The 27,869-nt window shown below is 35.5% G+C and overlaps 1 protein-coding gene across 1 annotated transcript; it reads right to left on the bottom strand.

Moving 5' to 3' along the window:
- Window positions 1–4,555: 4,555 nt before the first annotated feature.
- LOC115923532 (gamma-glutamyl hydrolase-like) lies at window positions 4,556–20,446 on the bottom strand. Its single transcript, XM_030984432.1, has 8 exons — window positions 20,283–20,446; window positions 16,273–16,435; window positions 13,800–13,896; window positions 12,880–13,021; window positions 9,796–9,908; window positions 8,310–8,403; window positions 7,189–7,320; window positions 4,556–5,332 (listed from the first exon to the last, which is right to left on the bottom strand). Exons 1-8 carry the CDS (start codon window positions 20,368–20,370, stop codon window positions 5,208–5,210), a joined length of 954 nt encoding a protein of 317 aa, XP_030840292.1. The 5' UTR covers window positions 20,371–20,446; the 3' UTR covers window positions 4,556–5,207.
- Window positions 20,447–27,869: the final 7,423 nt, after the last annotated feature.

Consider the following 27,869-nt stretch of genomic DNA (forward strand, 5'->3'; position numbering starts at 1 on the left):
GTAAGAAACCAGTAATATTGGTATAAAAAGATTAAAATGAGGTTCAAAATTGTATTGATTTGTTAATGAGATTATCAAATAACTTGAAATTTCCCTGCAAATTTAGAACCCTTTTTTTTTTTAGAGTAAAGATCACATTGTTTACAAATATTTCAACTTCTGTTTTCAAATAATACATTTCGTGCGTGAAAATTGACTTGTGAATAATGAAACAATGAATTAAACATTTATTACACCATTATAGCATAAAATATTGCAATACAGGAGCTGTACAATATATATGAATATTGCAGTTTGAAGACTCTTACTTTAACAAACCCTGCTAAATGTGGTAAAAAGATTTATTTTTTTTTAAAAGAGGTAAATGGATCAACAATGCAACACAAAATTAATACTAAAACAAAACAATGTACCCAAAGTTAGTCAACTAAGTCCAAAGATAAAATTGGTTCAAAATGTAGTCATACATAGGGCTACCGTTTAAATGTGCAAATTGACAACTCTATACCAATCAGTCAGCAATACATACATGATAAAAAAAGGGAGATTTTCCATAATACATACAACATAAGCCATAAAATGTAAAAGTCCACATAATTTGGAGAATGAAATGACCAATGAGAATGTTAAATAGAGCATGCTTTGTTGATGACTTTCTGTAATAAATTCTCAATATATGCGATTACATTATTTATGAGGGAAACAAAATCCAAGAACAATCTCATCAGTAATACTGCAAACAATGAGGTCAGAGATTTATGAGAAAATTTATTGAAAGATTTTAATTACCTTCAATTCGTGGTATTTCCATATCATATGTTATCTTGATTTCTCATTTGTTATTATCATGTAATGAATTTACCATTTTTAACACCAATGTAAATATTTCATTATGTGATACTTTTCATATATCCTGTGTTATCTTGATTCCTCTTGTGTTTTTATAATTATTGTATTGAATTTGGCATTTTTTATATGATTGTTGATATGCTCAGTTTTATTCACTGGACTAAAATGTAAAATAGTGAATCGTAACTGATCTGGTTAATCTAAATTAAGATTATTTGAATAAATAAATCGAATTTAGAAATCATTAATTAAATAGACAAAGAAAGAAAGATTGGAGAAGAAGGCCAGTAGGAAGAATAAACTTCTTGTTGCCTTCGTTTGTTTACGTTTTGAACATAATGAGGCACAGGGCTCTAAAAACCAGACAAGACCCCACATTTACAGCAAATGTGGGCTCAGATATAATGCAGTTCATGAAAGTGACAAAAGTGGGTTAGGGGCAACAGTATGTGATGGGAAATCTAAACCCAATTTTGTGAAAACCATGCCAGATGTCCCATAAGATCAGGTGGAATGTATTAAACCTTCCATCTGTGTCTAGGATTTGTCCACAAACAAATTGAAGGACTGTAAGAGTAGAAATCTGATGTAAAAGCTAAACGGAACCCTGATGACAGCTACACAACAGAAAAGAGTAAACAATTCATCAAATCACGCCGAGAAGGCGAGAAGCTAACTTTGACTGTGAATCAATCAAATCTAGTCCTCAATGTACAAAAGACAAAGGAAATCATTTTTGATTTTCGTCACCAACAGCACGCAACAAAGCACAGCCCTCTCCAGGACAGCGTTCACGCTTTTGGGAGAGTAATTCTTCAAGGTTCAAGGTCACTCTTCACATTCTCATGTGCCTATTACTATTCACGGACATCCCATAGAGCAGGTCCCAGAATACAAATGTCTAGGGACAATCATCGACAACAAACTGAATTGGAATTCAAATTCACAAGTACTCGCAGGAAAAGCTAATCAAAGGTTGTATTTCCTAAGGAAATTAAGGGAATTCCGAGTTGACAATACCATCCTGGTACTATTCTACCAAAGTTTGATACAAAGTATCCTTACTTTCAGTCTCATGTGTATGTATGGGAACCTGTCAAATTGAATGTCAAATTGAGCTTTTTGTTTAAATAGTAAGGATTTATCCAAGAGGAAGCAGTGGCTGTGAAGAGGAAATTAAATCAATTGAAGAATCTAAAGGATGAAGAAAAAAAACTTTTCTTTTAACCGGACAGACTGGCTTACAGCGATGCAGCAGGTGTGTGTGTGTGTGTATTGGGTTTTTACAGACGTGTATCAATCAGATATGATTATTTACGTCTGGGACCGACCTTTAAACGTCACCATCCGAAAGACGTGACTCAGTTTCGAACCTGCGTCCTCGGCTGAATCAGTTTGTAACTTCCACTTTTTAGCTGGATTACAGGCGCACGCCACAACGCCTAGCAGGGATGCTGCCAATTGTCACTGATATATGCACATGATGGAGTGAGCAAGTATATAGTCAACACAGTTATGTCATTGACAACTTAGTTTGATTTGTCATAATGAGTCTTGGACTACCCATTTTCACCTATCATATGTGCACAAATGATCCCATTGATCGAAAATTCAGATACCAGCATCTTCAAACGAGATGTATCGAACACTTACATGTATTAACATTTGTAGTGACTAAACTCGCTACACCAGTTCGCCAAACCAGATCTGGACGACACGTCCATTTTCCCAAACGATATACATGTATTGAAGTTTGTGGTTAGATTTGTTAATGCTTTATCTCACTGGTTAGTGATACATGTATTGTAATAAATATTGTATCATAATAAGTAACGCCTGGCTGGAATGCTCCCCAGGGAGTGGAGATTGTGCATACAGTGTGTGCTGGAAAGCACTCAAATCATATGACCAGGGTAATAGTTGATCTGTAAAGCGCTTAGAGATCGACGTCTGAGATGTATTCAGCACTATATACAAGCTGAATATTATTATCATTGATATGTAAATTTTCGTAAGTAAGTGATTTGTCATGACTTCCTTACTAAGGGGGGGTTTAATGGAGTGACCAAACTCATTTTTACCTTTTCACATTCATGATATATGCATAGAAGACTTACAGATTCTTGCAAGAAGCTAGAGAACACACTACAATACTGAATGCATTGCTGACTGAATCACTTGATCTCACAGATTCAAACTGACCTAAATAGTTTAAACATGAGTGAAAACACCCATGGAGATCTTCAAATGCCAAATACTGTAAAAGATGTTATTTTTGATGTGCGCTGGGCTGCTCAAACTTGTGTGTACGTGTACTTACATGTACTGAGTCTGTGGGTGCGTAGGTAAACGCCATCAACCGCGGACCACTCCATAGAAAACTACCTCAAACCGCGGACGTACCTGCAATGGGGGACCGTCCACGGTTGCGATACCGGTTCCGCCGTATCAAATTTACGACGTAGGGGGCGTTTGAATATTAGATGTCACAGCGTGTAGGCAACATCGATTGGATCAGTCCGATGTGTATCGCGAAATGTCACAGCGCCCCCTTTGATGACTGCGCGGGAGAGGCGCGCTACCTGCTATCATCCAATAGCAGGTACGTCCGCGGTTTGATGTAGTTTTCTATGGAGTGGTCCGCGGTTGCTGGCAATTACCTACGCTCACACACACAAGTACTAAACTTGGTCCACGGTTGACGCCATAAACGTGTAGTGGTGTGTATGTGTGTGTGTGTGTAGGTATATGCTGACGTGAGAATTTGTGAATATGTCATGCCCATTCATTAATTCTGCTGTGTACTAGCTGATCGGGAAAGTTAGTGATGATGTCACCCCATTCACAAATACAACTACAATCTTTGTAGTACTACTACTAGTACTGTGTGTGCATTGCGTGCATTGTTTCAGGGACTTAGATTTGATTTCTCTTTCAATCAACTGTGAACACCAATGCTGAGGATAACATGGGAGAGACACCACTGCACGCATTTTTTAATGTCCGCTGCCACATGTTATTTACAGGAATGTGATCATACATGTACAACTTATCGAGGCATATACTTGTAATGTGTCAGTAACACATAGATATGTTGATGTGCATGTAAATAGATATAGGCATGTGAATGTATTTGTTCATTCAGGCTTGCATATTTTTGTCACACAACACATATTGTAAGCAAGTTGCAAAGACGGAACATGTAATGTAAAGTAGAGGATAACTCTGTTATAAAGGAAAAGCACGGTGAATCAGTCTGCATTTTATCTTTATTGAATGAGTAGCTTTCAAAATCCATTGAATTCAGTCATAACTGAGTTTGAATTAAAGAGATGCAATTCCTCAGTTGCCCAAATTATGACATTTGCCTAACATTGGATCCATGATTTTAACAAAATATTCTGCATTTATTTTTCTGATGAACAGCTCCTGATTCAGAATAGGTCTACTCAGATCGACGCTAAGACCAAGGCTGGATTCACCCCTAGGATCATCGCTGTCAGACTGCACTTTGGAACACTATCCCATCACATATGAAGGAAGCATACGCAATTTATAAGTTTGAAACTCTCCTTAAAACACGCTCGTTTAAACAGCATTTTTTAATGACTTACAGTTGGGCATTTACAGCACCCATTTCTCTCTTTTACATCTTTCTAACAACCTCAAATGGAAAAGTAAGCCTATTCAAAGAACTCGATTTTGGTTTTTTCCAGAGCTCTAAATCCCAAGCTCACTATACAGCTACAATGCTCTCCACTTTTGTGTATTTTCTACTCATATGAAGTAATTTGAAATATATTACTTTGAACTATAAAAAGATTACAAAATATCATTTCCAATTTGTGATTAAATACAACCATACATATATGTAAATAGCTGTCTGCTATAAATTCGTCTCTAATTTTTAGAAATCATTACTCACAACCTTTAATACTGGAAGAACGACCTAGCTGCATTAAGTATTAAAGCCTGTTTAAAGGAACATGATGCCTTAAATATGTCTATTTCAATTTTCCACAAGTTCTTTACAAGCTTTCTAACGCTACACATATATCGCTTTCCAATATTGTTAATTTTTTTTCTCCTCTATATAATCTTAAGATACATTTTAGTTTTATGACAATTGCATCAATTCCCATTCATTATTTAACTGCATCCGCACAAATCAAGCATTAACAAACATGATATACTGGCATTGAAACTGGTTTTCTACTATCAAACCCTGTCTACCTCTTAGAAATAAGTACTCACAACCATATTGAACGAACAAACTCACATGAAGAACGAACAAACTCACATGAAGAACAAACAAACTCACATGAAGAACGAACAAACTCACATGAAGAACGAACACCTTATTGGAAGAAATAAGCCTGTTCAAAGAAACTTGACGACTGAGATAGGTCGATCGGTTGGTAGTTGTAGATCAAGAACTTGGCCATCTCTTCGGCGGAGCTGAACTGGTGCTGATTCTTCCGTGCTGGATGATAGGATGGAGAAGAAAGCAAGAGGTGAAAAAACATATTGAAATTAACATTCTTAAACAACTCTGTAACATTCCTGCTCGTCACAGCTGAGGGAATCTTTCTGTGACATTTTATGAACCATTCTCCCAAATGAATTTGGAAAAGACTTTTTCTTCATTTAAATTCTGTGCTTCACTGCCGGAAATTGATTAAAATTAATGGAAGTGCCTGGCCACAATACAAAAGGGTTGATACCTCTCATCCAAGATGCTATGAGAAGTATTGATATTGAATCTTACATGTATTACCCATAATCCTAATCTTAATATGTAAGTATAGCACCATTTCTATGGAATTCCCTCCCAAACTCATTACGTTGTCTATCCAATATTGAAACATTCATATCTGAACTAAAAACTCATCTCTTCAAATTAGCACATCAATAGTATTTCAGGATAAGTAATGTTATAATTTTTCTTTTTGTAAGCACTTCATTGTTTTCTAAATATGTTTTTGTTTCATCTTCCTTTTATGGTCGTGTTATATTTTAAATAATTATGTATATTGTAAAATTGTAAAGCGCATTGAAATGTCAACAGACATGAAATGCGCTATAAAAGAACAAATTATTATTATTATTATTAAGTGAACCCAATTACAAAAAAACATATATATATATATATATATTTGAATGGCATGACTAATCACAGCAGCTTTTTACGTTCATTTCTACAAATAGCAAAATACTGAAGCCTAGTGTAAGCTAAAGAATCACTATGTCTCACCGAACATACCATAAAATCACTATTTATACATAAAAAACTTGTACACTTTCAAAAATTCCAAGGGGTATGATCAGCACCTACACGTAGATGAAGGGTACAAAATTGAGTGAGCTGTCTAACCATTAAATAAATGACAAAAATGACAAACGAATTGGGGACAAGAACCTTATACCCGAGTCTCACAGAACTGTTGGGCACAAGACCGTTAAAGGGATCGGGTAACTTTGTCTTAGATCCTTTAGAAATAATCCTTGATTTAGCTCATGCTGCAATGATAATTAAAAACCTTTAGGTCAGTAAGGAACTCCATGAATATTACAAGCCGATCGCCTTTCTGACTATCACGATATTAATGATTGGAATTACAAATTACGGTTTTCATAACACTACAGTCTATTGGGGAAAACGAGTATGGTAAAACCGGTCACTCAAAGATTTTTACTTTTTTGAGGCACTTCTTGATCATTTTGAAGCGCGATTTATTTAGGGCTTCAATATTACACCATATCACAGACACTGGTAACATGATGTAGGACCGTGTATCTCAGATTTAACATATTTAACAGATTTAAAGGTAAAGACCAGTATTGGAAACGCCCCAATTTCAAAAATGAAATGGAAGCTCTCATTACCAATCATGTGAAAGAATATGTTTTGACTAATACATGATGATAAAAAAATTGCCGGGAAACCGCCTACTAATTCATATATTTGGTAAATTTGTTTCTCTCATGGTCTGTGAGAGATATAGGTTATTGTCCCATATACATCTTTCTGTGTATAGTGCTTGTAACTTTACGAAGAATGGGCCAAATTTCTTATCATTTTGATGATTCCAGAACCTTGCAGATGCTAGATGCTAGATGATCAACCTTTTATGATCGATTTCACAACGTTTCTTTCACAATGCAATCGAATGACCATAACTGGTCTTTACCTTTAAACAATCCCTTTAATATACCAGCAAATGAACAAATTCATTGCCCTGAACAGCCATAAATCAGCTGATTTTGGAGTTGTTTTATCAATCTGTTTGGCGATTGGATTGAGGTACTACTAAAGACTGTTATGGCTCCTAATCCTACCTTCTTCTACAAAGAAGTTTGCCAAGAACTGCATGAGCTCCACACATTCTTTGGAGTGACAGGAATTCACTTTCCACTCAAAGGCGTTCTTCTCAGGATGCCACTGGGTGCCGTAGAATGGAAAATCATAGGCTGAAAAAGAAAAACAGAAAGGGTCCATGATTTGCTGTACCAATCTGTAAATATTCAGTTGCGAAACAATGTACGACTGTTTCATTGGCACGCCTAAACAAGAATTATTAACCTCCATTAAACACAATGATTTATGATATTTAATCTTCTAGTGTAAAAGGGTTCTTTGACCTCTAGAACCAAAAATTGATGTCGTTCTGTTTTTCTGCTCATATAAACTCCAGCCAAGTTTGGTAGAAATCATTGCAACGGGCCTCAAATTATCCCCTGAACAAGAAGTGGGACAGATAGAAATCTGGATGGAAAATAAGAAGGCGTATGTGCTTAAAGGTAAAGACCAGTACTGGAAACGCCCCAATTTCCAAAAATGAAATGGAAGCTCTCATTACCAATAATGTAAAAGAATATGTTTTGACTAATACATGATGATAAAAAATTTGCCGGGAAACCGCCTACTAATTCATATATTTGGTAAATTTGTTTCTCTCATGGTCTGTGAGAGATATAGGGTAGTCCCATATACATCTTTCTGTATATAGTGCTTGTAACTTTACGAAGAATGGGCCAAATTTCTTATCATTTTGATGATTCCAGAACCTTGCAGATGCTAGATGCTAGATGATCAACCTTTTCAGATCGATTCCACAACGTTTCTTTCACAATGCAATCGCATGACCATAACTGGTCTTTACCTTTAATATAGATGTCATACAATGAAAGGGCTTTCAACAAACTACATGTATCCCATGATGTGTTATCAAAATCTTTTATCCAACCACAATTGATGCACTCAAGCCTGTCTACAATTGGGCCAGTGAGGGAAACAGTGAAAAATAGCTGTAAACAAGGTGGCCTTTCTACACAGCAGGTCCTACAATGAAATTTCCTCCCAGGGGCAGACAACATAATTGACCATTATAGAGAGCATTGGCAGAACAAAAGTAATAACAAACAATAAACAACAACAACAAAATATTTCATGTTTATACCTTCCACAGTTGAGATGAACTTAACACCATTCAAATCGTGGTTGGTGGAAAGAACTCGGAAGAATGATGACAAGGCAGGAAATTTGGTAAAATTCTGTATAAAAAAAAATAAAAAAATTAATGTGAAATCAACAAACTAATTGGCTCTCCAATCATCATCATCATCATCACAGGCATTATTTAGTTATCATCAAATCCCACTGATGCTAAACTTTCTTGGAAATACAGAAATTAAACGTCAAACTTCCAATTAATATGTAACAGGGCCAACCAGGGCTCAACTCAAAAAATAAATTGAAAAAGCATGCAAGACATGCTCACAAATTTCACAACTGGTTTGGATTTGCGAAAGTTTCTTGCCACAGGTAATTGAATTATAACTTAGTTACACAACAATGAATTGTTTGCAGGTTGGAAAAAAAAAATTTTTAATGAAAATTAAAAAATCCATGGCATGAAAGTTTGCAGTACAGGAAATTGGAGACCCCTTAACTTTCACCCAAAAACCTAATAGCAAAGCTACCCCATGCATACATATCCTCATTATCTTGCTCGAGACCGCAGAGAAGAAAAGATTTGTGGGTGGGGATCCCTAATTGAGATGTGTATTTAAGGAAGAAACAGACAAGTGGCCTTGGCAAAAATGATAAGACATCACATTTCTAATATCATGGCCTCTTATAAAGTAAACACTGTTCTGAAGAAATATTTGGAATATACAGTTGATCTTCTACATACAGTGCTGTACTTCTATAATTCTATAAGTGTTTTGTGAATGACAGAACATGCACTAAATGGACAAATATGTGAGGTACATAGATATCTAAATGCACAAACAATATCTATTTATTACTAAATTTGTTTTAATGCAGGCTGGATTCCCATCCAATATTAAAGCACCTCTGCACTACTTTTAGCTACTTGCGCCCTATATATAGCAAACAATGCCTAAGTGGTGATCGTTGGTCCACTATGATCCCCTTTTTCTTCTGTTAATTGAGAGCTGATTTGATGAGATAACCACCTGTCAGTGACCATGCAGGGAGGTAGAATCCCTCCTGACCAAACTAGTGCAGATGAGCTTTAAGCAAGGGAGAAAAACGATTTTAATTGTGTTGATGGTGACCGATGGTCCACTATGATCCCCTTTTTCTTATGTTAATTGAGAGCTGATTTGATGAGATAACCACCTATCAGTGACCATGCAGGGAGGTAGAATCCCTCCTGGCCAAACTAGTGCAGATGGGCTTTAAGCAAGGGAGAAAAACAATTTTAATCTACTAATAAATTTCTTTTCTATAATGGCTGGATTCCCATCCCATAAAGAGATGTCTACAAAAAAGCTGTTGATTGCAAGTCCTCCAATCAATCACAAATTTGCAAACTCAAATAATCTCTGTAGCAGAGTTGTGGCTGATATCAGCTAGTTATGATCCATTCAATTTCAATTGCAAATGCTGGGGAACATTATGATTTGTATACTTACTGCTGGTGTTACTCCCATGGAATGAGAGTTAAGAGTTGAATTGACAGTAGTCAATGTATGGATGATGCTAGGTGGTGTAGTCTTCTTATTCAGCAATCTACTATCTTCAAAACCTAGAAGCAAACCACATAGATATGATGTTTAATATTGGAACACAAGAATTCCCCCCTCAACATCAAAACAATCATACACAAACATGTACAGTATCATATTTCAAGCATTATGGACCATTTATTTCCATTAGATTAAAGGGGAAGTCTACCCTGATATTAAGTTGGTTTTACCAGAGGCAGAAAAATGAAGGGAACATGTCAGTGTATGTTTGAGTAAATTCTGATTGAATGATAAATTTATGAATTTTTAAACTGGCGATCGATCAAACAAAAATTGGCAACTCTATGATTTATCTTGTGAGGTCCCCTCCCACTCGATCTGTACTACCGGTATACAAAAAATCTGAAATTTTGATTTTCACTCAAGAGGATTTTTAATCATACATTGACCCTAAATATGATTATTGCAAATATGTTTCGATATGACCCCTGTATGGAAAAAAACCTATTCTGTCATCAATAACAAAGAAAATGAAAGTTTATGAAATTTTATGTATAGAGTAAACTGGAGATGAACTTGCAAAATATGTCAGTGTTACCAATATATGTCTTTGATTGATCGCAACTTTTATTATTTTTACTCAGAATTAGCTCCAACTTTCACTGACCTGTTCCTCTTATTTTTCTGTTTCTATTATTACCAAATTAATATCAGGGTGGACTTCCCCTTCAAACACTCTTCTCAATCCTGTTGATATACAATATTATTTTACCTACATGATATTTCAAATGGAGGAAATGAGTAACCAGCGGACCTACAGCCTTTTAAGCCCTCTCCGAGGGACTTGAGTATCAAGAACTCATGCTTCATCAAAGGTCACTACTCACTAGCATAGTCAGAAATTTATTCTCAATATTCTGAGAAATTCTCTTCTCAACCCATGATATCCTTAAGTAATCAGTAGCTGCATCTACACTGCAAGCAAAAATCATTAGATTTTTCTCACATTCTGGTGTTTTACCGGAAGTTGCTAGAAAAATCCACCTCGGGAGTGTGGTTTTGTTAAGCAACGGCAAAAATTTCACTGGTTATTGCAGTTTCAATGTTTGCTTTCAAAAGCGACAAGTAAAGCATGTGCACAACTTCACCAAAAACCAGAGTTATCAAACACTGATGGTTTCTTATGGGTATTTCCAGTTGAGTAAATGGCAGTTTTAAAAAACCTAGTTTTCAAAATGGTTTAGGGGCTTTGTGAATGGGCTGTGTAAAATAGGCCTTGTGATGCTATTTTAAAGAAGGAATGAGTAACCAGTGGACCTACAACCGTATTCATATCCAAGGGACTTGGAGAGCAAGGATAAATGCCTCATTAAAGGGCGATAGAAAATAGATAAACCTGAATCAATGACCCCCGACCCACCCCCCCCCCCCTCCCCCAGTTGTGAGACCTCTAATTCAAATCACAACACAACTCATCAGTTGCCTTGAAAGAAAAAAATAATTCTAAAACAACAACAAAAGATTTTGTTTGTTTGTGAGAACACAGATTATAAACCACTCAAATTTAATATAGTATCACATGGGTTAAATCAACGTTTCACTTCCTTTTTATCTATGGTCAAATTAACCTTGACCTTACAAAGGGCATACCACAAAATGACTGACCTTTAACAGTTTATTTTCAACTCGCAAAAATTTAAATCTAGTCAGCACTTCATTTAATGACCAAAATACTTTCCCATAATATGCATGTATACATTAAAACAAACTGTGTTTTTACCACTTTGAACATGTACCTAGCATTTTATTTCAAATGATCATCCCCCCCCCCCCCCTCCCCACCCAAGAAAAGAAAAGAAACTCCACTTCACTGATCTTTAAAAATGGAGAGGTCCATATTTGTGCATCTTAGGATAATAACTCTAAATGTGATAGAGGTGATTCATGAATAGCTGTTGCCTCCCCTTTGGAATAAAATAGTCCTCCTTGTGTATCACGGAATGTATCGTTGGTGCATAAAATACTGATTACAGAACTTCATTTATAACTCATCAGCATGTTTCCCGTAATTTGTCTCAATAGGTTTGTGACCTTAACCTGCTTATGCACAGATTCTATTTACATCTACAAACTGGCAACTACCATCAAATTATCATTATATGATAAGGAAGATAAAGAGCAACTGACAAAGCACACATCACAAGACTAATATATCAACTCAACACTTCCTTTCATTTAGGATAATATTGACCCAATGCAAGGACATAGCATAGAGTGACTGAACTTTATCTCTTTTAATCTTGCAACAAAATAAAATATAAAGCTGAAAACGGTCCCCTTACCCAATGTTTTTATTCAATTTCTTTAATCCTTTGATGCACAATACTTTTTTTTCTAGACATCCCACTGTTAAATGTATCAAATGCAATGACATATAATTCAATAAAATGGCATTGTCACTGTAACATTTTCATTCAGAATTAAGAACAATTATTAGAAAGGAGCATCTTGCAAATATTTCTGACACTTCCTATAACTTTCACCCTCATTAAAGTATGATTTCTGCGTTCTATCATATCTGGTTCCAGCTGTACAGTGTAACAAATGTTAGATGCCTTGATTCCTCTTAGCAGTTTCGATACATACTGTATAAAACAAACATGATCAAACTAATAGAATAGAGCATCTTGCAAATATTTTGGGCAATTTCTATGACACTTGCCTTCGGTAAAACACATGGGGTGGTATTCTCGAAAGCGAACTAAATTTAGTCCATGGTTTAATCCACCCTATGGCCGATTGTCCACATGGATATATTTTAAATTACTATGATAACATAATTATATCATAGTTATATTGTTGTTTATTCATTATGTTATTACATTTTATTTCAGTTTAGTGACAGATTAAATTATTCAAAAACATATTCATATTAACACTTGGCATTCCATACTTAGGTGGATTAAACCATGGACTAAAGTTAGTCCGCTTTCGAGAATAGTACCCCATGATTTCTATTATCAAGCATACCTGGTTCCAGATGTATGGGGAAACTAACGTTGTGTGCCTCGATGCCTTCTATGAGGACATCTGTCCCTGCAGTCTGAATCATGAGCTCCTCAAATCCAAGGCATATTCCCCAGAGTGGAAAGAAGTCCCCTTGTTTGTTAGCCTAAAGTGCAACAGACATTTGGAAAATTATTAATATATTCTTTGTGTGACAAGCACGCATTGGATAAGCAACAGGCCACACAGCCTCATCAGGCATTTCCAGTGTAAAAAATACCTTGTTCATTTTTTATCAGTCTTTTTTGCTAGAAATTTAATCATATTTCACAGCAGTCATAATAATTTGGAGTGTTTTTTTTTTCTTCTTTTTTTCCACCTAAGCTTTATTTGTTTATAAATTCCAAGCTATTTGGGAGCCTTCCTGGGCTGAATTGCTCATTTCCACCAAGTCTTTTTCTTTTCACTTTATGATACTACTTGCAACATGAAAAAAGTTTGAGCTACTTTTATTGCTTGTAACATTGAGCCATATCCTACTTGCCTTGTTTTGACTTCATATGCCCATCTCACTGGCCCTTAAACTGACAACTCTAAGAGCCTGTCACATTTACTCTACAAGTGTCTGAATATGCAATACTTGTTTTGTATTCATCACACTGAAAAAATACTTTCATTTAATAACATAAGCTCCATTTTTTTCATTTTTCATTTTATTTTGGTGGGATACGTGTGTGTACTAGGTTTCTACATGTAGATGTTTCATTCTTAACAATGGCTTGAGCATATTTCCTCAACCAACTCTTCTGCAAGTTTAAATATGAGTGACACTACCAAAAAAAAGGAGATGTGTAAAGTTACAAAATGTATTCATTTTCAATAAAATAATGATAGTTAAGAACTGAGGTACATGTTCCCTTTGGGAATTTCTCACAGAATCTCACCTGAACTGCTAGATGATAGAGAATATGCGCTGCTCCTGAATAACCTACTCTCGAGACATCATCCACAATATCAGCCCCTCCTCCTGGAAACAATATTCTGACGAGAAAAGTATTTTGGAAAAAGTTTACCCACGTAAAAGCGAATGAGAGTATCATAGAAAGAAAAGGAAAAAGACTCAAGCTCACAATAACAAATATTTTGAGCTGATTTTACAATAAGAAGAAAGTTGACATTTACAGCAAATGCAAAACAAAGTACTTTGGTTGAAAATGATGCCTGCAGCTTACGAAGTCACTTGAGTAATTTGCTTTTGTAAAGAATGTAAATTTTGTGGGATACTATTTCTTAAAGTAGATATTCATTAATTTTAAAAACTAACTTCATTCTCATTATTGCAAAGTTGAAACTTTGATTCGACAAGGTTATCAAAATTTGATGCTTGGAAACATTTGAAGAATTGATTATTATAAATTACAAAACGCTTAAGTACAGCCCCGGCATAGCACCTGAAGAGCTCTCCGAACGATGCTGAGATGTGTGAGATCACAGTATGGACATGATCTGCACAAGCAGACGATGTCCCATGACATCTCACACATTTTCAGTGCCTGTGTTTTCATCTTCTCTTGAGTTCTTTCTCTTACTTCACTACCGTCAGGTTAAATGTATAATCTTTTGCCTCACTCTAAACCCCGCGCATGGTTTTATTTTGATTACAAATGCAGCGATACAAAAATAAAGGAATCTTTCGCTTGTAAACAAAATAAGACGCCATTGTATATTCAGCTGCACACACCGTGGTATGTTCGGCGTTTCAAGAGGGAACAAATGCTGTCCTTAATATCATTCCAGGGGCTTTTCAATTTGAAAGTCTGGTTTCTTTGATTGTTAATTAACCCCTTTCCTGTGTATTTAAATGCATAAGATGTTAGTTATCAGAATCGGGTCATATCCCCCTTTGAATGGTTTGACATGCCATTACATTTATATACACTAAACTCATTATAATTTGACAAATAATAGCTTCGCAATTATGTTCATTCTTTATGGGATGTCGTCTGCTTGGGCAGTACTGGTCCATATAGTGACGTCATTAAAACTTTGTTATGTTTCCGGCAAATCTCTCATATATCCCAGCTGCTATGGAGGTGGTTGTATTTGTATTTTCATAAATCACCCGATATGTAGTTGACCTAAAACTTGTACGATGGCCATCTGTTAGCTTACCAGTTTCTAGTGATACATTAGTTGACATATTTGTGATTTTATTTGAATTTCACCTTTAAATCAGTAAATTAGATTGATGCTGTGGAAGTGATGTCCTAATCAAATCTGACTTGATTTATTGATTCATGAACTACCATCACTCCCCATTTGTTATTGACTTTATTGTTTGCCTTTTAGTTTAGCAGGACACTACACCTCAGTTACATTGACACCTCAGTTACACTGACATGACCAGAGCTGCCAACCTTGTGCGACCAAAAAAAGGAATTTCAAGCAAAAAAAAGGATTTCATGGAAACAAAACTTACAACCACCCGCGACACACTTCCAATGCAGAAATGTTCATTCATCATGCTGTTTTTTCCATACTAGCAGGTAATTTTTTTGGTGGTTATTTTGGTATTATCGGCATTTCATTTTTTTTTTAGAATATTTTTCTCTTCAGGTATGTTTTAAAATTAGTTTTCTATTGAATTTGTGATCAAATCACCATTTTAGGGCAGTTTTTTGACGTGCGGTATGTAAAAAAAAATAAAAAATAAATAAAAAATTTAAACAAATTATAAAAATTATTAAAAAACGTATTTTATGAAGAAAAAACGTAATACCGTAATTTGGAGGAAAAAACAGAGTAATTCCGGCAAAAACGGAATGGTTGGCAGCTCTGCATAATCCATGTTACATCTACCTAACCGACAACAGACTGAACTCAAAATTACAAGCCCAAATGGCCAACTTATCAGTCGGTTTGTTGGTGTGACTGCATGAGCTCATCTTCTTCTTCTTCTTCTGGAAATCTTTAAAAGGCTATATGCATCCTATCATAAGATGAAGTAAAGATTTCAAGCGGTGTGAGGAAGACAAATAATTATGATGGGATATAAAGACATAGACCAGTAGTTGTAAAATTTCGGTTCAAGGGTTTTGGGTGCAAAATATCCATTCAATATTGTTTGAATATTGCCTTCAGATGTTTACAAGGCAAGACTTCAACCTAAATTTGCAAAACGCAGAAATATATGCCCAAATGTTCAATGTTGAAGTGAATTTGCAATATCTATCCAGGCCGGATCAATAAATCATATTCTTTCACACGATTGGTAATAAGAGCTTCCATTTCATTTCTTGAGAGGGGGGCATTTTCAAAACTGGTCTATACCTTTAAAAGCCTCAGGAGTAGCCTCCCTGGAAGTTCTCTGGTCTGTCAGTGTACACTAAATTTGCTGGAAGGCTGTTCCATTCTTACCCATTAACTGACTTGAAAATGTTGCCATAGTATTCGTCAGTCTGATTGACAAGGATGGGGACCACTCTAGCGCCGGCAGATTCTAGAAACTTTATGTAGGATGCAGCGATGTAAGACGAGCCATACTTCTTAATCGACGATGAACTGCCTTGTGCCAGGACACCTGTATGAGGTTTTGAAAAGCAAAGAAAAATTGTATTTCTGATATTTGCAAGCTTTTTTTTCAACCGACTGGTACATCTTTAATCTGAAAGATCATTTTTAAAATTAATTTTTAGATTTAACTTGTCTTGATATGACTGAACCAGCAAAGCTAGAGTGCTAGACTATATGTAGTTCTAGAATTAGTTGAAGTTGCTTTGGTATTTAATGCTATTGCTGCAGTATAATCAATAATTGTTTCCACCACATACATGTACTCATCAAGAGCTCTTTGGGGCTCACAATACAGCATACAGGGCTCAACTTTACGGGTGCCAGGGACACTACATTTAGCTTGGGCCCTCATAATGTATCCAGACCCCTAAATGTTGAACATTATACATAGGGCTTTAAATACATACAACACAATCCAGCCCCTTTTCAATAAGGTTAGCCTGGAGCTCTACAGTATGACTGAAGGGAGCACATAGTTACAACCCTCCCTCCTCCCCCACCTCCCCCCTCCAAGTGGTGAAAAAATAGAAAGAAAGAAAAAGTGATAAAGGAGAGAAAGGGAAAGAGAGAGGAGGGAATGAGATGAGAAAAGATGCCTAGATCAAAAAGCAATTATTTTTAACAGGTGTATGGCACGTTTGTTTGAATGCTCACTTATGTTTACTTGACTGATAAAGAGTGTTTACTTTTAGTGCTTGCATGTTTGTTCAATTTCATCCATGTTTGTTTCATTTCAGTGTGTAAACATACTACATGTACTGTATTGCTTCAGATCATCTGAAAACACAGCAGCCCTACACTCTTCAAAGAAAGAAGAATGCAGAGCCAGACAAGAACTATTCACTTTTGACCTAGCTTAAAGGTAAAGACCAGTATTGGAAACGCCCCAATTTCAAAATATGAAATAGAAGCTCTTATTACCAATCATGTGAAAGAATATGTTTTGAATAATACATGATGGTAAAAATGTTGACAGGAAACCGCCTACTAATTGATATATTTGGTAAATTAGTGTATCTCTTGCCTGTTGAGAGATACAAATGCACGTGTTGCGCACATGTGTGTAGTCCCATATACATCTTTCTGTGTACAGTGATTCTAACTTTATGAAGACTTGGCCAAATTTCTTATCATTTTGATGATTCCAGAACCTTGCAGTACATCTATGCTAGATGATCAACCTTTTCTGATTGATTTCACGATGCAATCGCATGACCATAACTGGTCTTTAGTTTTAAGCTTTATATACCTCTGTGTTTTTTTTTATGTACTGCACATTCCATGATAGACCGAAAGCTTCAGTCTCTATACCGTCGGTTGTTCCACTGAGACTACGTCTGGCTCTACTAGACCTCCGGTTATAGAGACTGAACGATCGCCTATGCCAGCCTATGTTGAAGATATCACGGCTAGATTTTAGCCGTTAGGCCCCTCCCACAAACATGAACAAACTTGCCACGGCCGTATTGTTATGCCCCCAAAATCCCCCAAAATGTCATTTTACCTTGTGCATATCCAATTTTACATTAGGCCTAGCTAGGCTATAACACATCGGTTCCACTTACTAACTCGATTGAAATAATCCGTTTAATGGTCCCTTTGAAGGAAATTATGGGTCAAAATCGACATCCATGTTGAAAATCTTGCAAGCCGTGTTAAACTCTCGCTGCCGTCAATCTCATCCCTTCTAGTCTACGCCGAAGGCAAAATGATTATGAAGGAAAAACTGTGCGCCATCTGCACGTTCTTTAATGGCGTTATCACAGTTTTTCCTTCATAATCATTTTTGCCTTCGGCGTAGACTAGAAGGGATGAGATTGACGGCAGCGAGAGTTTAACACGGCTTGCAAGATTTTCAACATGGATGTCGATTTTGACCCATAATTTCCTTCAAAGGGACCATTAAACGGATTATTTCCATCAAGTTAGTAAGTGGACCCGATGTATTATAGCCTAGGCCTAATGTAAAATTGGATATGCACGAGGTAAAATGACATTTTGGGGGATTTTGGGGGCATAACAATACGGCCGTGGCAAGTTTGTTCATGTTTGTGGGAGGGGCCTAACGGCTAAAATCTAGCCGTGATATCTTCAACATAGGCTGGCATAGGCGATCGTTCTGTCTCTATAACCGGAGGTCTAGTGGAGCCAGACGTAGTCTCAGTGGAACAACCGACGGTATAGAGACTGAAGCTTTCGGTCTAATTCCATGACTGAAAATCATTAACAATATAGGGTATCATTTTAAAGAGGAAAAAACAGTTTCTAATAATACTAGACATAGCAATGATTATATGCCATGAAAAGTGAGATACATTTATTAATATTAGATCAAACTCAATTTTTCGACTAAAAAATTGAGGTGTTTTATTTAGAACTTTAGACCCAAGCATAAAGCTAGTCATTTAATAAATACAAATTATCCCCATACTTCAATTATAGACCTTGGCTTTATTCTACAATTTCTAGCTAGACCTATAGATCTAGGCAAGCCTCCATCACTTAACTTATCAGTATCAAATAAAAATATTATTTCAATAATTAAGAGCTAAATAAAGTCTAGACTAAATTAGTTTTTTTTAAAGACTTTGACTAGACTAGTAAGAATCTTAATTTGGGGGACAAGACAAACACAGGATATCCTTACACTCCCATAATCCATATAGGTCTAGATCTAGATGATGATGATGATGATGATTACCAAATTATCAGTACCACATCACATCATTCATTATTCAGGCACATTTCAGCATGCTCAGGCAAAAAATTTAAAAAATACATCAACCTCTCAACTCCTAATAGTAATAATAATATATTCTCGATCATCAATTCATAAATCATCTAGATCTAGATCTAGATCTAGTCTAGCCATAGACCGAATTTTCCGTCTCTTTCGTTCGTTAGCCTCTTATTGGGGTAGGGTCGGCCGGCTCTCTCTTTAGTTTAGAGACGGAAGCCGTTTATACACATGTCCTTGCTAACGCCACGGCCAGTCCTGGTCGTAGCGTTTTGCCCCCAAAATCCCCCAAAATGTCATTTTACCTCGAGCATGTTATATTGTAAATTAGGCCTAGGCTATAATAAATCAGTTCCACTTACCAACTTGACTGAAATAATCAGTTTAGGTCTAATAGTCCCTTTTTAGGAAATTATGGGTCAAAATCGGAATCCATGTTGAAAAAGATTTTCAAAATGGATTTCGATTTTGACCCATAATTTCCTAAAAAGGGACTATTAAACTGATTATTTCAGTCAAGTTGGTAAGTGGAACTGATTTATTATAGCCTAGATCTAGGCCTAATTTACAATATAACATGCTCGAGGTAAAATGACATTTTGGGGGATTTTGGGGGCAAAACGCTACGACCAGGACTGGCCGTGGCGTTAGCAAGGACATGTGCATAAACGGCTTCCGTCTCTAAAGAGAGAGCCGGCCCTACCCCAATAAGAGGCTAACGAACGAAAGAGACGGAAAATTCGGTCTAGTCTAGCCATAGGACGGCAAGTTTATGTGGCAAAAGTGAATTAAAACCTAGAGTTTAGTCTAGGTTAGGACTAAGGTACGGAACTTAACTAGGCATAGACTTATGTGATTTTCACTGGTTACAGACTCTAATTCGTCGTTAGCGATCGGACACTAATTATCGTAATACAAAACAAAAACTGAAAGATAGGGCACGCGGGCAGCAGGCCTTGCTAACACCAAGCCCGCGGCCGGGCCCCGCGCTCCGGGCGGCGGCACAGATGGAGTTCTCGTAGGTCTAGTCTACGCCTACGGTACGAGTACGAGCGACATCGGTTTTCAAAAAATGGCATTAAATATGTATTTATTTTAAAGACATACCATATCTTACCTATTATTGGGCGAAGCGGTAGAGCATATGTGCATATTGCTGACCCTAAAATGTACAGTAACGGTAAACTAAAGACAAAAATATTCATAGTGAAAAGAGAGATACGCGATGTCGTCTGCAACAGGCCCCATGCACTCGTACTCTATCTAGCGAAAGTTGAACAACAAATGCTCTCGTCACGTGATATGGACATGTGATGATCGTGATGAAAGCAACGAACGCATGCGCATTTGTTGTGTTGTTCAACGTTGCGTTATAATATATGGCAATCAGTCAAAATTGACTACAGTATTTGTTTTTTTGTTTTTTGTTGGTATTATGGGCGTTTCGGACTATTGTCAGCAACATTTTTTTTTAAAGTATGAACTTTAATTATTATAGATTAATTTACCTCGATCTCTCTTTCATCTTTTTGTATGTCCCTGCATCTTTGTCAGCTAGGGTTTTTATTGAAATTTTTATACCAAATCATATGATCCGCGCAACAATTAACCCAAGCTTCAAAGTCGTATCCCAGCAGAAGCTGTGCCTGATTGGAATTAGCCACAAGCTATTATAAATAAATCACCCCTCTGATTAGTATCATGAGCATATCTGTATGTACTTCCAGTGCCATCTATACAACTGCTTCATCATCATCTCTCTCTCTCTCTCTCTCTCTCTCTCTCTCTCTCTCCCCCTCATGCAGTTTCTCCTTTTCTTCCTCAGTATCCCCCCTTCCTCCTCCTCCTCCTTATAATGGTTGCACACAAGCAAAAAAAGCTAAACAAGTACAACACATCAAAATCACAGAAAAAATCACATATGCACAAGCATCACAAATATGGACAAATAAACAAAATACCCCTCAAACTAACATTGTCACACAAACCTCCGAATGAGGAAAGAGGAACAAGAAAACACACAAATTAAACCACGAGATACGATACCTGGCTCATATGCCATCGCTGCAACCACACAAAACGTACCTCCCGTAACCACCAGCACCCAACAAACTCAAAATGTCTTACCACCTCGAACAACCTCAAAACATCCTTCGAAAATCCCTCGAAAAATCCCACAAAATCCTTCGACAACATCAACAAACTCCACAACAATCACTTCAAAAAAAGACAATGAAAAGAAAGAAAATCCTTCTGTAACCACGAACTTTATAGCTACAGCAAATGATGATCAGATAATTGACTTTATATGTCAATTGATCCTCTCACTCACAGAGGGCAAAACTCTTAAAGAAATAAATAATTTAGTTCTGGTCGCAGCGAAAAGATCGCTGCAGCAAATAAGTAGTGCTAACAATGTTGATAACGATACTTAAAACATTGATGATACTGTTTTCCATACTACAATGGAATGCACAGGGATTACTAGGGCATGGAAAAGAACTTATAAAGTATTTGAACACACACAAACATTGCTATGATTTGATATGTATACAAGAAACATGGTTTCAGGAAAATAGAGTTCTTCAAATTCCTGAATACACATGTCTCCCAAGAAATAGGGAAAATCAGGCGAGGGGAGGATGTGCGATATACGTTCATAATAAAATCAAGTATGAAGGTCCAATGAATGATGTAAATTTAGAAATGCAGCAAGTAAACATACACGCAGGAAATGAAAAGTTATCAATTGTGAACTTTTATAATCCTTGTAAGAAATTAAATGAATATATTATGAATGTGCTATTAAAAGACGTTAATAAAAATGATAAAGTTATTATAGTAGGCGATTTTAACGCTCATGGTACCATGTGGGGAAGTGACAAAACAGACAAGAATGGACAAGTGATAGAACAATTCGTGAATCATCATAATCTAACTGTTTTGAATGATGGCGAAGGAACCAGACTGGATCCACGAACAGGAAAACTGTCATGCTTAGATTTATGTATAACCACTCCTTCACTGGCATGTAGAAGTACTTGGAGAGTCATGGAAAGCCTTTTTGGAAGTGATCACTTCCCAATAAATATCCAAACAACTTTAGACGGGAAAAGCTCTGAATATAAAGATGCTTCAATAAGAAGTGCAGATGATTTTATCTCCTTTAAACATATAAATTTGAAAAAATTTGCTAAGAAATGTGAAGAGATGATTACAAATGATCTCATACTTATAAATAATGATATACAGGAAATATATGATAATTTCATGAAATATTTAAAACTGTGTATAAAAGAAACTGTACCGAAAAGGAGAAATGTCTCTAAAAATCCGGTGCCTTGGTGGACCAAAGAATGTACAGAGAAAATCAAAGAGAGAAATAGAATGTGTAATAAGATGTCACGGAAAATAACTTTTGAAAAGGTAGATGAGTACTTAAAAAAGAAAGCAGAAGCACAGCGTGTGCTCCGCCAAGCAGAACGAAATTACTGGCGAGCATTTTGCACAAAGCTTGATCAGTATATGCCAGAATCTAAGATCTGGGCTTGTATAAAACGGCTGAATGGTGTACTAATAAAAAAAATAAAAAAATATGTCAACATTGATTGTAAATAGTAAAGATATTGTCTCCGATCAGGAGAAAGCAAATGCCTTTGGAAATTACTTTCAAAAAATAGGAATAAAAGACAGGGATACTAATAAGGAATTACCGAAGGCACCAAATAATGACATTCATATTTTAAATGTAGATCATGTTATAAATGAACCCTTTTTTTATAACAGAATTTGAAAAGGCAGTGCAATCGCGAAAAAAGACTGCCCCAGGAAAAGATAATATACCTTACGTTGTTTATGAAAATCTGCCAAAAGCAAACAAGGAAATCATGCTGAACATCATTAACTTAATATGGAAAACCGGGGAAATTCCAATTCAACTAAAGCATTCTATAATAATCCCTATTCTCAAACATGGAAAAGATCCCAGAAATACATCGTCATATAGACCAATCTCTTTAACATCATGTTTTGCCAAAATAATTGAACGAATGATAAAAGAAAGATTACAATGGTATGTTGAAAAGCATGAATTATTACCCAATTTTTTAAGTGGATTTAGGAAAGGTCGTAGTGTGACGGACAATATTGTACAATTAGAAAATGACATCCAAAAGAGTATAAATTGTAATGAACATGTAATAGCGGTTTTCTTGGATGTCGAAAAGGCTTTCGATACAGTTTGGATAAAGGGTCTGGTTTTTAAATTAGCAAAAAATGGAATAGAAGGGAACATGCTGAGATATATAGAAAATTATCTAACAGCACGAACTTTTCAAGTACGAATTGGAAATACAGAATCTAAAACTTATAAAACGCATAACGGGTTACCACAAGGGAGTGTTTTAAGTCCTCTTTTATATAATATAATGATGGGTGATATACCTACAGACCAAGATGTAAGCATATCTATGTATGCAGATGACTGCGCAATATGGATATCAGGCAGGAACATTGTACATATTACTGAAAAAATACAGAAATATTTGAATCTTTTAAATCGTTGGTTTGAAGAGTGGGGGTTTCGACTCTCACCTGTCAAAACAGTGCCCGTACTTTTTACGAAAAGCTGGAATGCCGTTCTACCGCCTGATATAGAACTGAATGGAAATGTGTTAATGTACGAAAAATCTCATCGCTTTTTAGGGGTTATATTTGATAAAAGATTAACTTGGCAACCACATATCGAAAATGTAATCACGAGAAGTAAAAGAAAATTAAATATCTTAAGATGTCTAACTGGAACAAACTGGGGAAGTTCCTCGAAATCACTTATCATGGTGTACAGAGCAATTATAAGGTCTCTCTTTGATTACGGATGTGAGGCGTATGACAGTGCAGCTGCTACCACCAAAAAAGCCATTGACTCTGTCCAATACCAAGCACTGAGGATATGCGCAGGTGGGCTGCCATTAACCTCCTTAGAATCACTACAGGTGGAAATGGGGGAAATGCCTTTGGATATAAGAAGACAAATGCTTTCAAGTAAATATAGACAAAACATCGAAAGATGGGCGAATCATCCGTTGTTAAAAAACATTGAACCATGTTGGCATTTTGAATACTTGAAGGGGAAAAACGTAAACAAACCTTTTGGATATAGAATACAAAGCAAGCTGGGAAAACGTATAGAAACGATAACCTACTCCCCATTTCCACCATGGTTATTCTACCCTCCGGCAGTGTCAACGGAATTAAGTACTCGAATAAAGAAAACAGATCATCCTACACAACAAAAACAAAGCAGCCTGGAAATCATACATACTAAATGGGCGACTCAATTACATATATACACCGATGGATCAAAAGTACCTAAAAGAGGGACCTCTGCAGCTGCTTTTTACGTCCCTTACTATTCTGTACATCGGAGCAAAAGGTTAGCAAATTTCACCTCTTCGTACAGGGCTGAATTGGCTGCCATCATTCTTGCTCTCAGATGGGTAGATGAATTAGACATTTATGTGGGGGTTGTTATTTTTAGTGATTCACTGAGTGCACTTATTGCATTACAACAACAGAAGGACGAATCTTTTATTCTGGAAATTCTCACCATGACTACTCACTTAAAGAATAAAGGAGTTGATATATATGTAGAGTGGATACCTGGACATTGTGGAATAAAAGGGAACGAGATGGCGGATTTCCACGCAAAGGCCGCATTAGTAAAGAAAATAGAAGTCAATAATAACCTAAATATGTCAGAAATGAAAAGCTTAATTACTACAAGTTCCAAACTCCTTTGGCAAGAAAGGTGGAACAAAACCAACTCGTATTTGAAAACATATCAAAAAGATGTTAATAAACCATATATATGCTCATTAGAGAGACAACATTCAACAATAATACATCGACTCCGCTTTGGAGTCCTTGGACTTAACCAGGATCTCCTCAGATTGGGAATTCATGCTACTGGTTTCTGTAATAGATGCCCCAGTGAAATAGAGACTGTAAAACATTTTTTAGTACATTGCTCTAACTATATTATAGAAAGGGCTATGTTTCTAACAGAAATTAACGAATCCCAACCTGAAAAAATTATGGAATACTTAAAAAAGAGTGAGTCCAGTATACAAAAAGCTATTGTACGGTTCTTTCTCAGAACGAAACGGTTCCCTATCAGGAAGTAATACCTCCCTTGATGAACAGTAAAATATAATACAATATTATAAATATGCTAAATTACACTCAGTACATTAAAAATATAATAACATAATGTAATAAGAAAATAAAATAAGAACAGTAAAGCATAATACAATATTATAAATATGTTAAATTACACTCAGTACATTAAAAATATAATAACATAATGTAATAAGAAAATAAAATAAGAATAGTAAAACATTATACAATATTATAATATGCTAAATTACACTCAGTACATTAAAAATATAATAACAATCATAATGTAATAAGAAAAGAAAATAAGAACAGTAAAACATAATACGATATTATAAATATGTTAAATTACACTCAGTACATTAAAAATATAATAACATAATGTATTAAGAAAATAAAATAAGAAAAAGTAACAACAATGATAAAAGGTATGATAAGATTACTGAATATAGAAGCTTGTGTAGGTGCTATCTTATATACATATTTATGTATGGTGTGTATGTGATATAACAAATAATCTGCACGTACTGTTAAGAAACACTAACAAAGCCCATGAATGTTTTGCTTACGATATTATTTTACGATACTATCTTAAAAGATAGATAAATATAAAACGAAATAAATGTATTTTTAAAAAAATCCAAAATTGAGAGATATAACACGTGCCGTAAAGTAATTTGGCGACAATAGTCAAATCACTGACTAATCGCCAATAACTCAAAACACAACAACAACAACAACAACCTCCTCTCTCTTTCTCTCTCTCTCTATTTCTTTGCCCCCCCCCCCCTATTCTCTCCTTTTTCCTCCTACAGTTTCATTATTTATCCCTTAGTATGCCCCTCCCCCTCTCTCTCTCTCTCTCTCTCTCTCTCTCTCTCATTTCTCAAACACATATTCTTTTACACAGGTTTTTTTTTCTCTAAAGAAACAGAAATGTGTCACCACCTGCACTACTAGCATGAATAATTGTATTTTACACAAATGATGTAACAAGCTAATCAATAATCACCTCTGTGTAACATTTTCTTTTATTATCCAGGAATAAAGTTAATATTTTCACAATGAAATTTAAATATTGGACAGGGTAACTTAAAAAGCATTTTCAAAAGTTGAGTGTATGACACTTTTTTGTCATGTGCATGTAAAAATAAAATAAAATAAAGGAATTAAAACATTGGCAAACATCTGTTTTGTTTTTACTCGGCTTCATATTTAACTTCATATTTGGTTTGATCAAAGATCTAGTGGAGCTCTTTAACTAGCTACAATTATTTACAATAAAATATTTGCTTTGGTTTGGGAGTGCAATGAATGCGACAAAATAGTTGAACAAGGTTCGGTATCAATTCCTTTTGTCAATTTCTCGTGTCATGGTCCTACATATTTTGATTCAATGAGACATTTGACCTTTGGCATTTGACCCTTGATATAAACTAAAGAAATTAATCTTAAAACATGATCTAAATTAAAATTGTCTTACTGTCGGACATTATATCCCTTGATGCAGTTTAAGATTATGATGCATTTAACACACTTGACCTTTTACACTTTCAACAGGCATTCAACTGAATTCTGCATTATGGAATGCATTGCATTATTTTATATTACTTGAATAAATAACAATGCAATGATAGAACAAAGCCTCCATTACATATAATATATAAATACAATAGCCTGTATATATTTTGGATACAAGTAACAAAAAATTGGTTTACATTATCCAGCTTTACACTTCTTTTTCATGTTAGCACCTCCCTTTGATCAAAACCTATTTAGATCTAGATACCAGTAACATATTAATACATGTGGTAGGATATTTATGGTAGTATATTGTATAAAACTTCAAATATTGTACATGATTAAAAGAATTAAAAGACATTGTCGCTATTATACAAAATTCCTGTCATCTGTGCATATTGTAAAAACTAAGCAAAGGTGCCTAGCAGATTTAAAAGATGAACTTAGATTTAGTGTGGTATTAAGATGTTTAACCGTCAGTTTACCAACCACAACACACCAAACCCCATTATTTTGCTTAGGTATGACTGACCATTATCATAAACATAATAATAAAATTTGGATCATATGAGACTGAAGCCACTATGGCAGACAGTAGTATTGAAAAAGTACTAAAATGTTGGCAGTTTTTCTGCAAGAACTGTCTGCTACTTTGGATCAAGCCCTACACACCGGTAATTGAATTTTATTAGTACGTTATTTATATTTTTGGTTCAACTTTCACCGCCAAGTTTTACATGACGGTTATACAGAATAAAAATAAATGAGATGTAACAGCACAACTCAATTTAGTGTTTAGAACTAGAAAGAGAACTGGGGTATCAATCTTCAATGCAAGTGGCTCATATTTCATCCATCTTACAGGCCACATATGATACTGGCTGTTTTGAATTATGAGATTTAGATTGAGATTTTCAGAAACATTTCTCATTTGCTGTGAACCACTTTTCGTCTCAATGATGGTTACATCATTTCCATAAATTCCTTTTTTTTTAAAGCCAAAAGAAAA

Source organism: Strongylocentrotus purpuratus, unplaced genomic scaffold (assembly GCF_000002235.5).
Source record: "Strongylocentrotus purpuratus isolate Spur 01 unplaced genomic scaffold, Spur_5.0 spur5_scaffold_14, whole genome shotgun sequence".
NCBI classification, from domain to species: Eukaryota; Metazoa; Echinodermata; class Echinoidea; order Camarodonta; family Strongylocentrotidae; genus Strongylocentrotus; species Strongylocentrotus purpuratus.

Bases quoted from the DNA above. Each gene is read 5' to 3' on its own strand.
- LOC115923532 (XM_030984432.1), bottom strand. From the start codon at position 20,370: ATGAATATTTTTGTCTTTAGTTTACCGTTACTGTACATTTTAGGGTCA. The intron at 16,436-20,282 runs GTAAGATATGGT...AACCTCATACAG, and splicing joins ACCGCTTCGCCCAATAATAG to GTGTCCTGGCACAAGGCAGT. The intron at 13,897-16,272 runs GTAAGAATGGAA...TTTTCTCGTCAG, and splicing joins ATTTTCAAGTCAGTTAATGG to AATATTGTTTCCAGGAGGAG.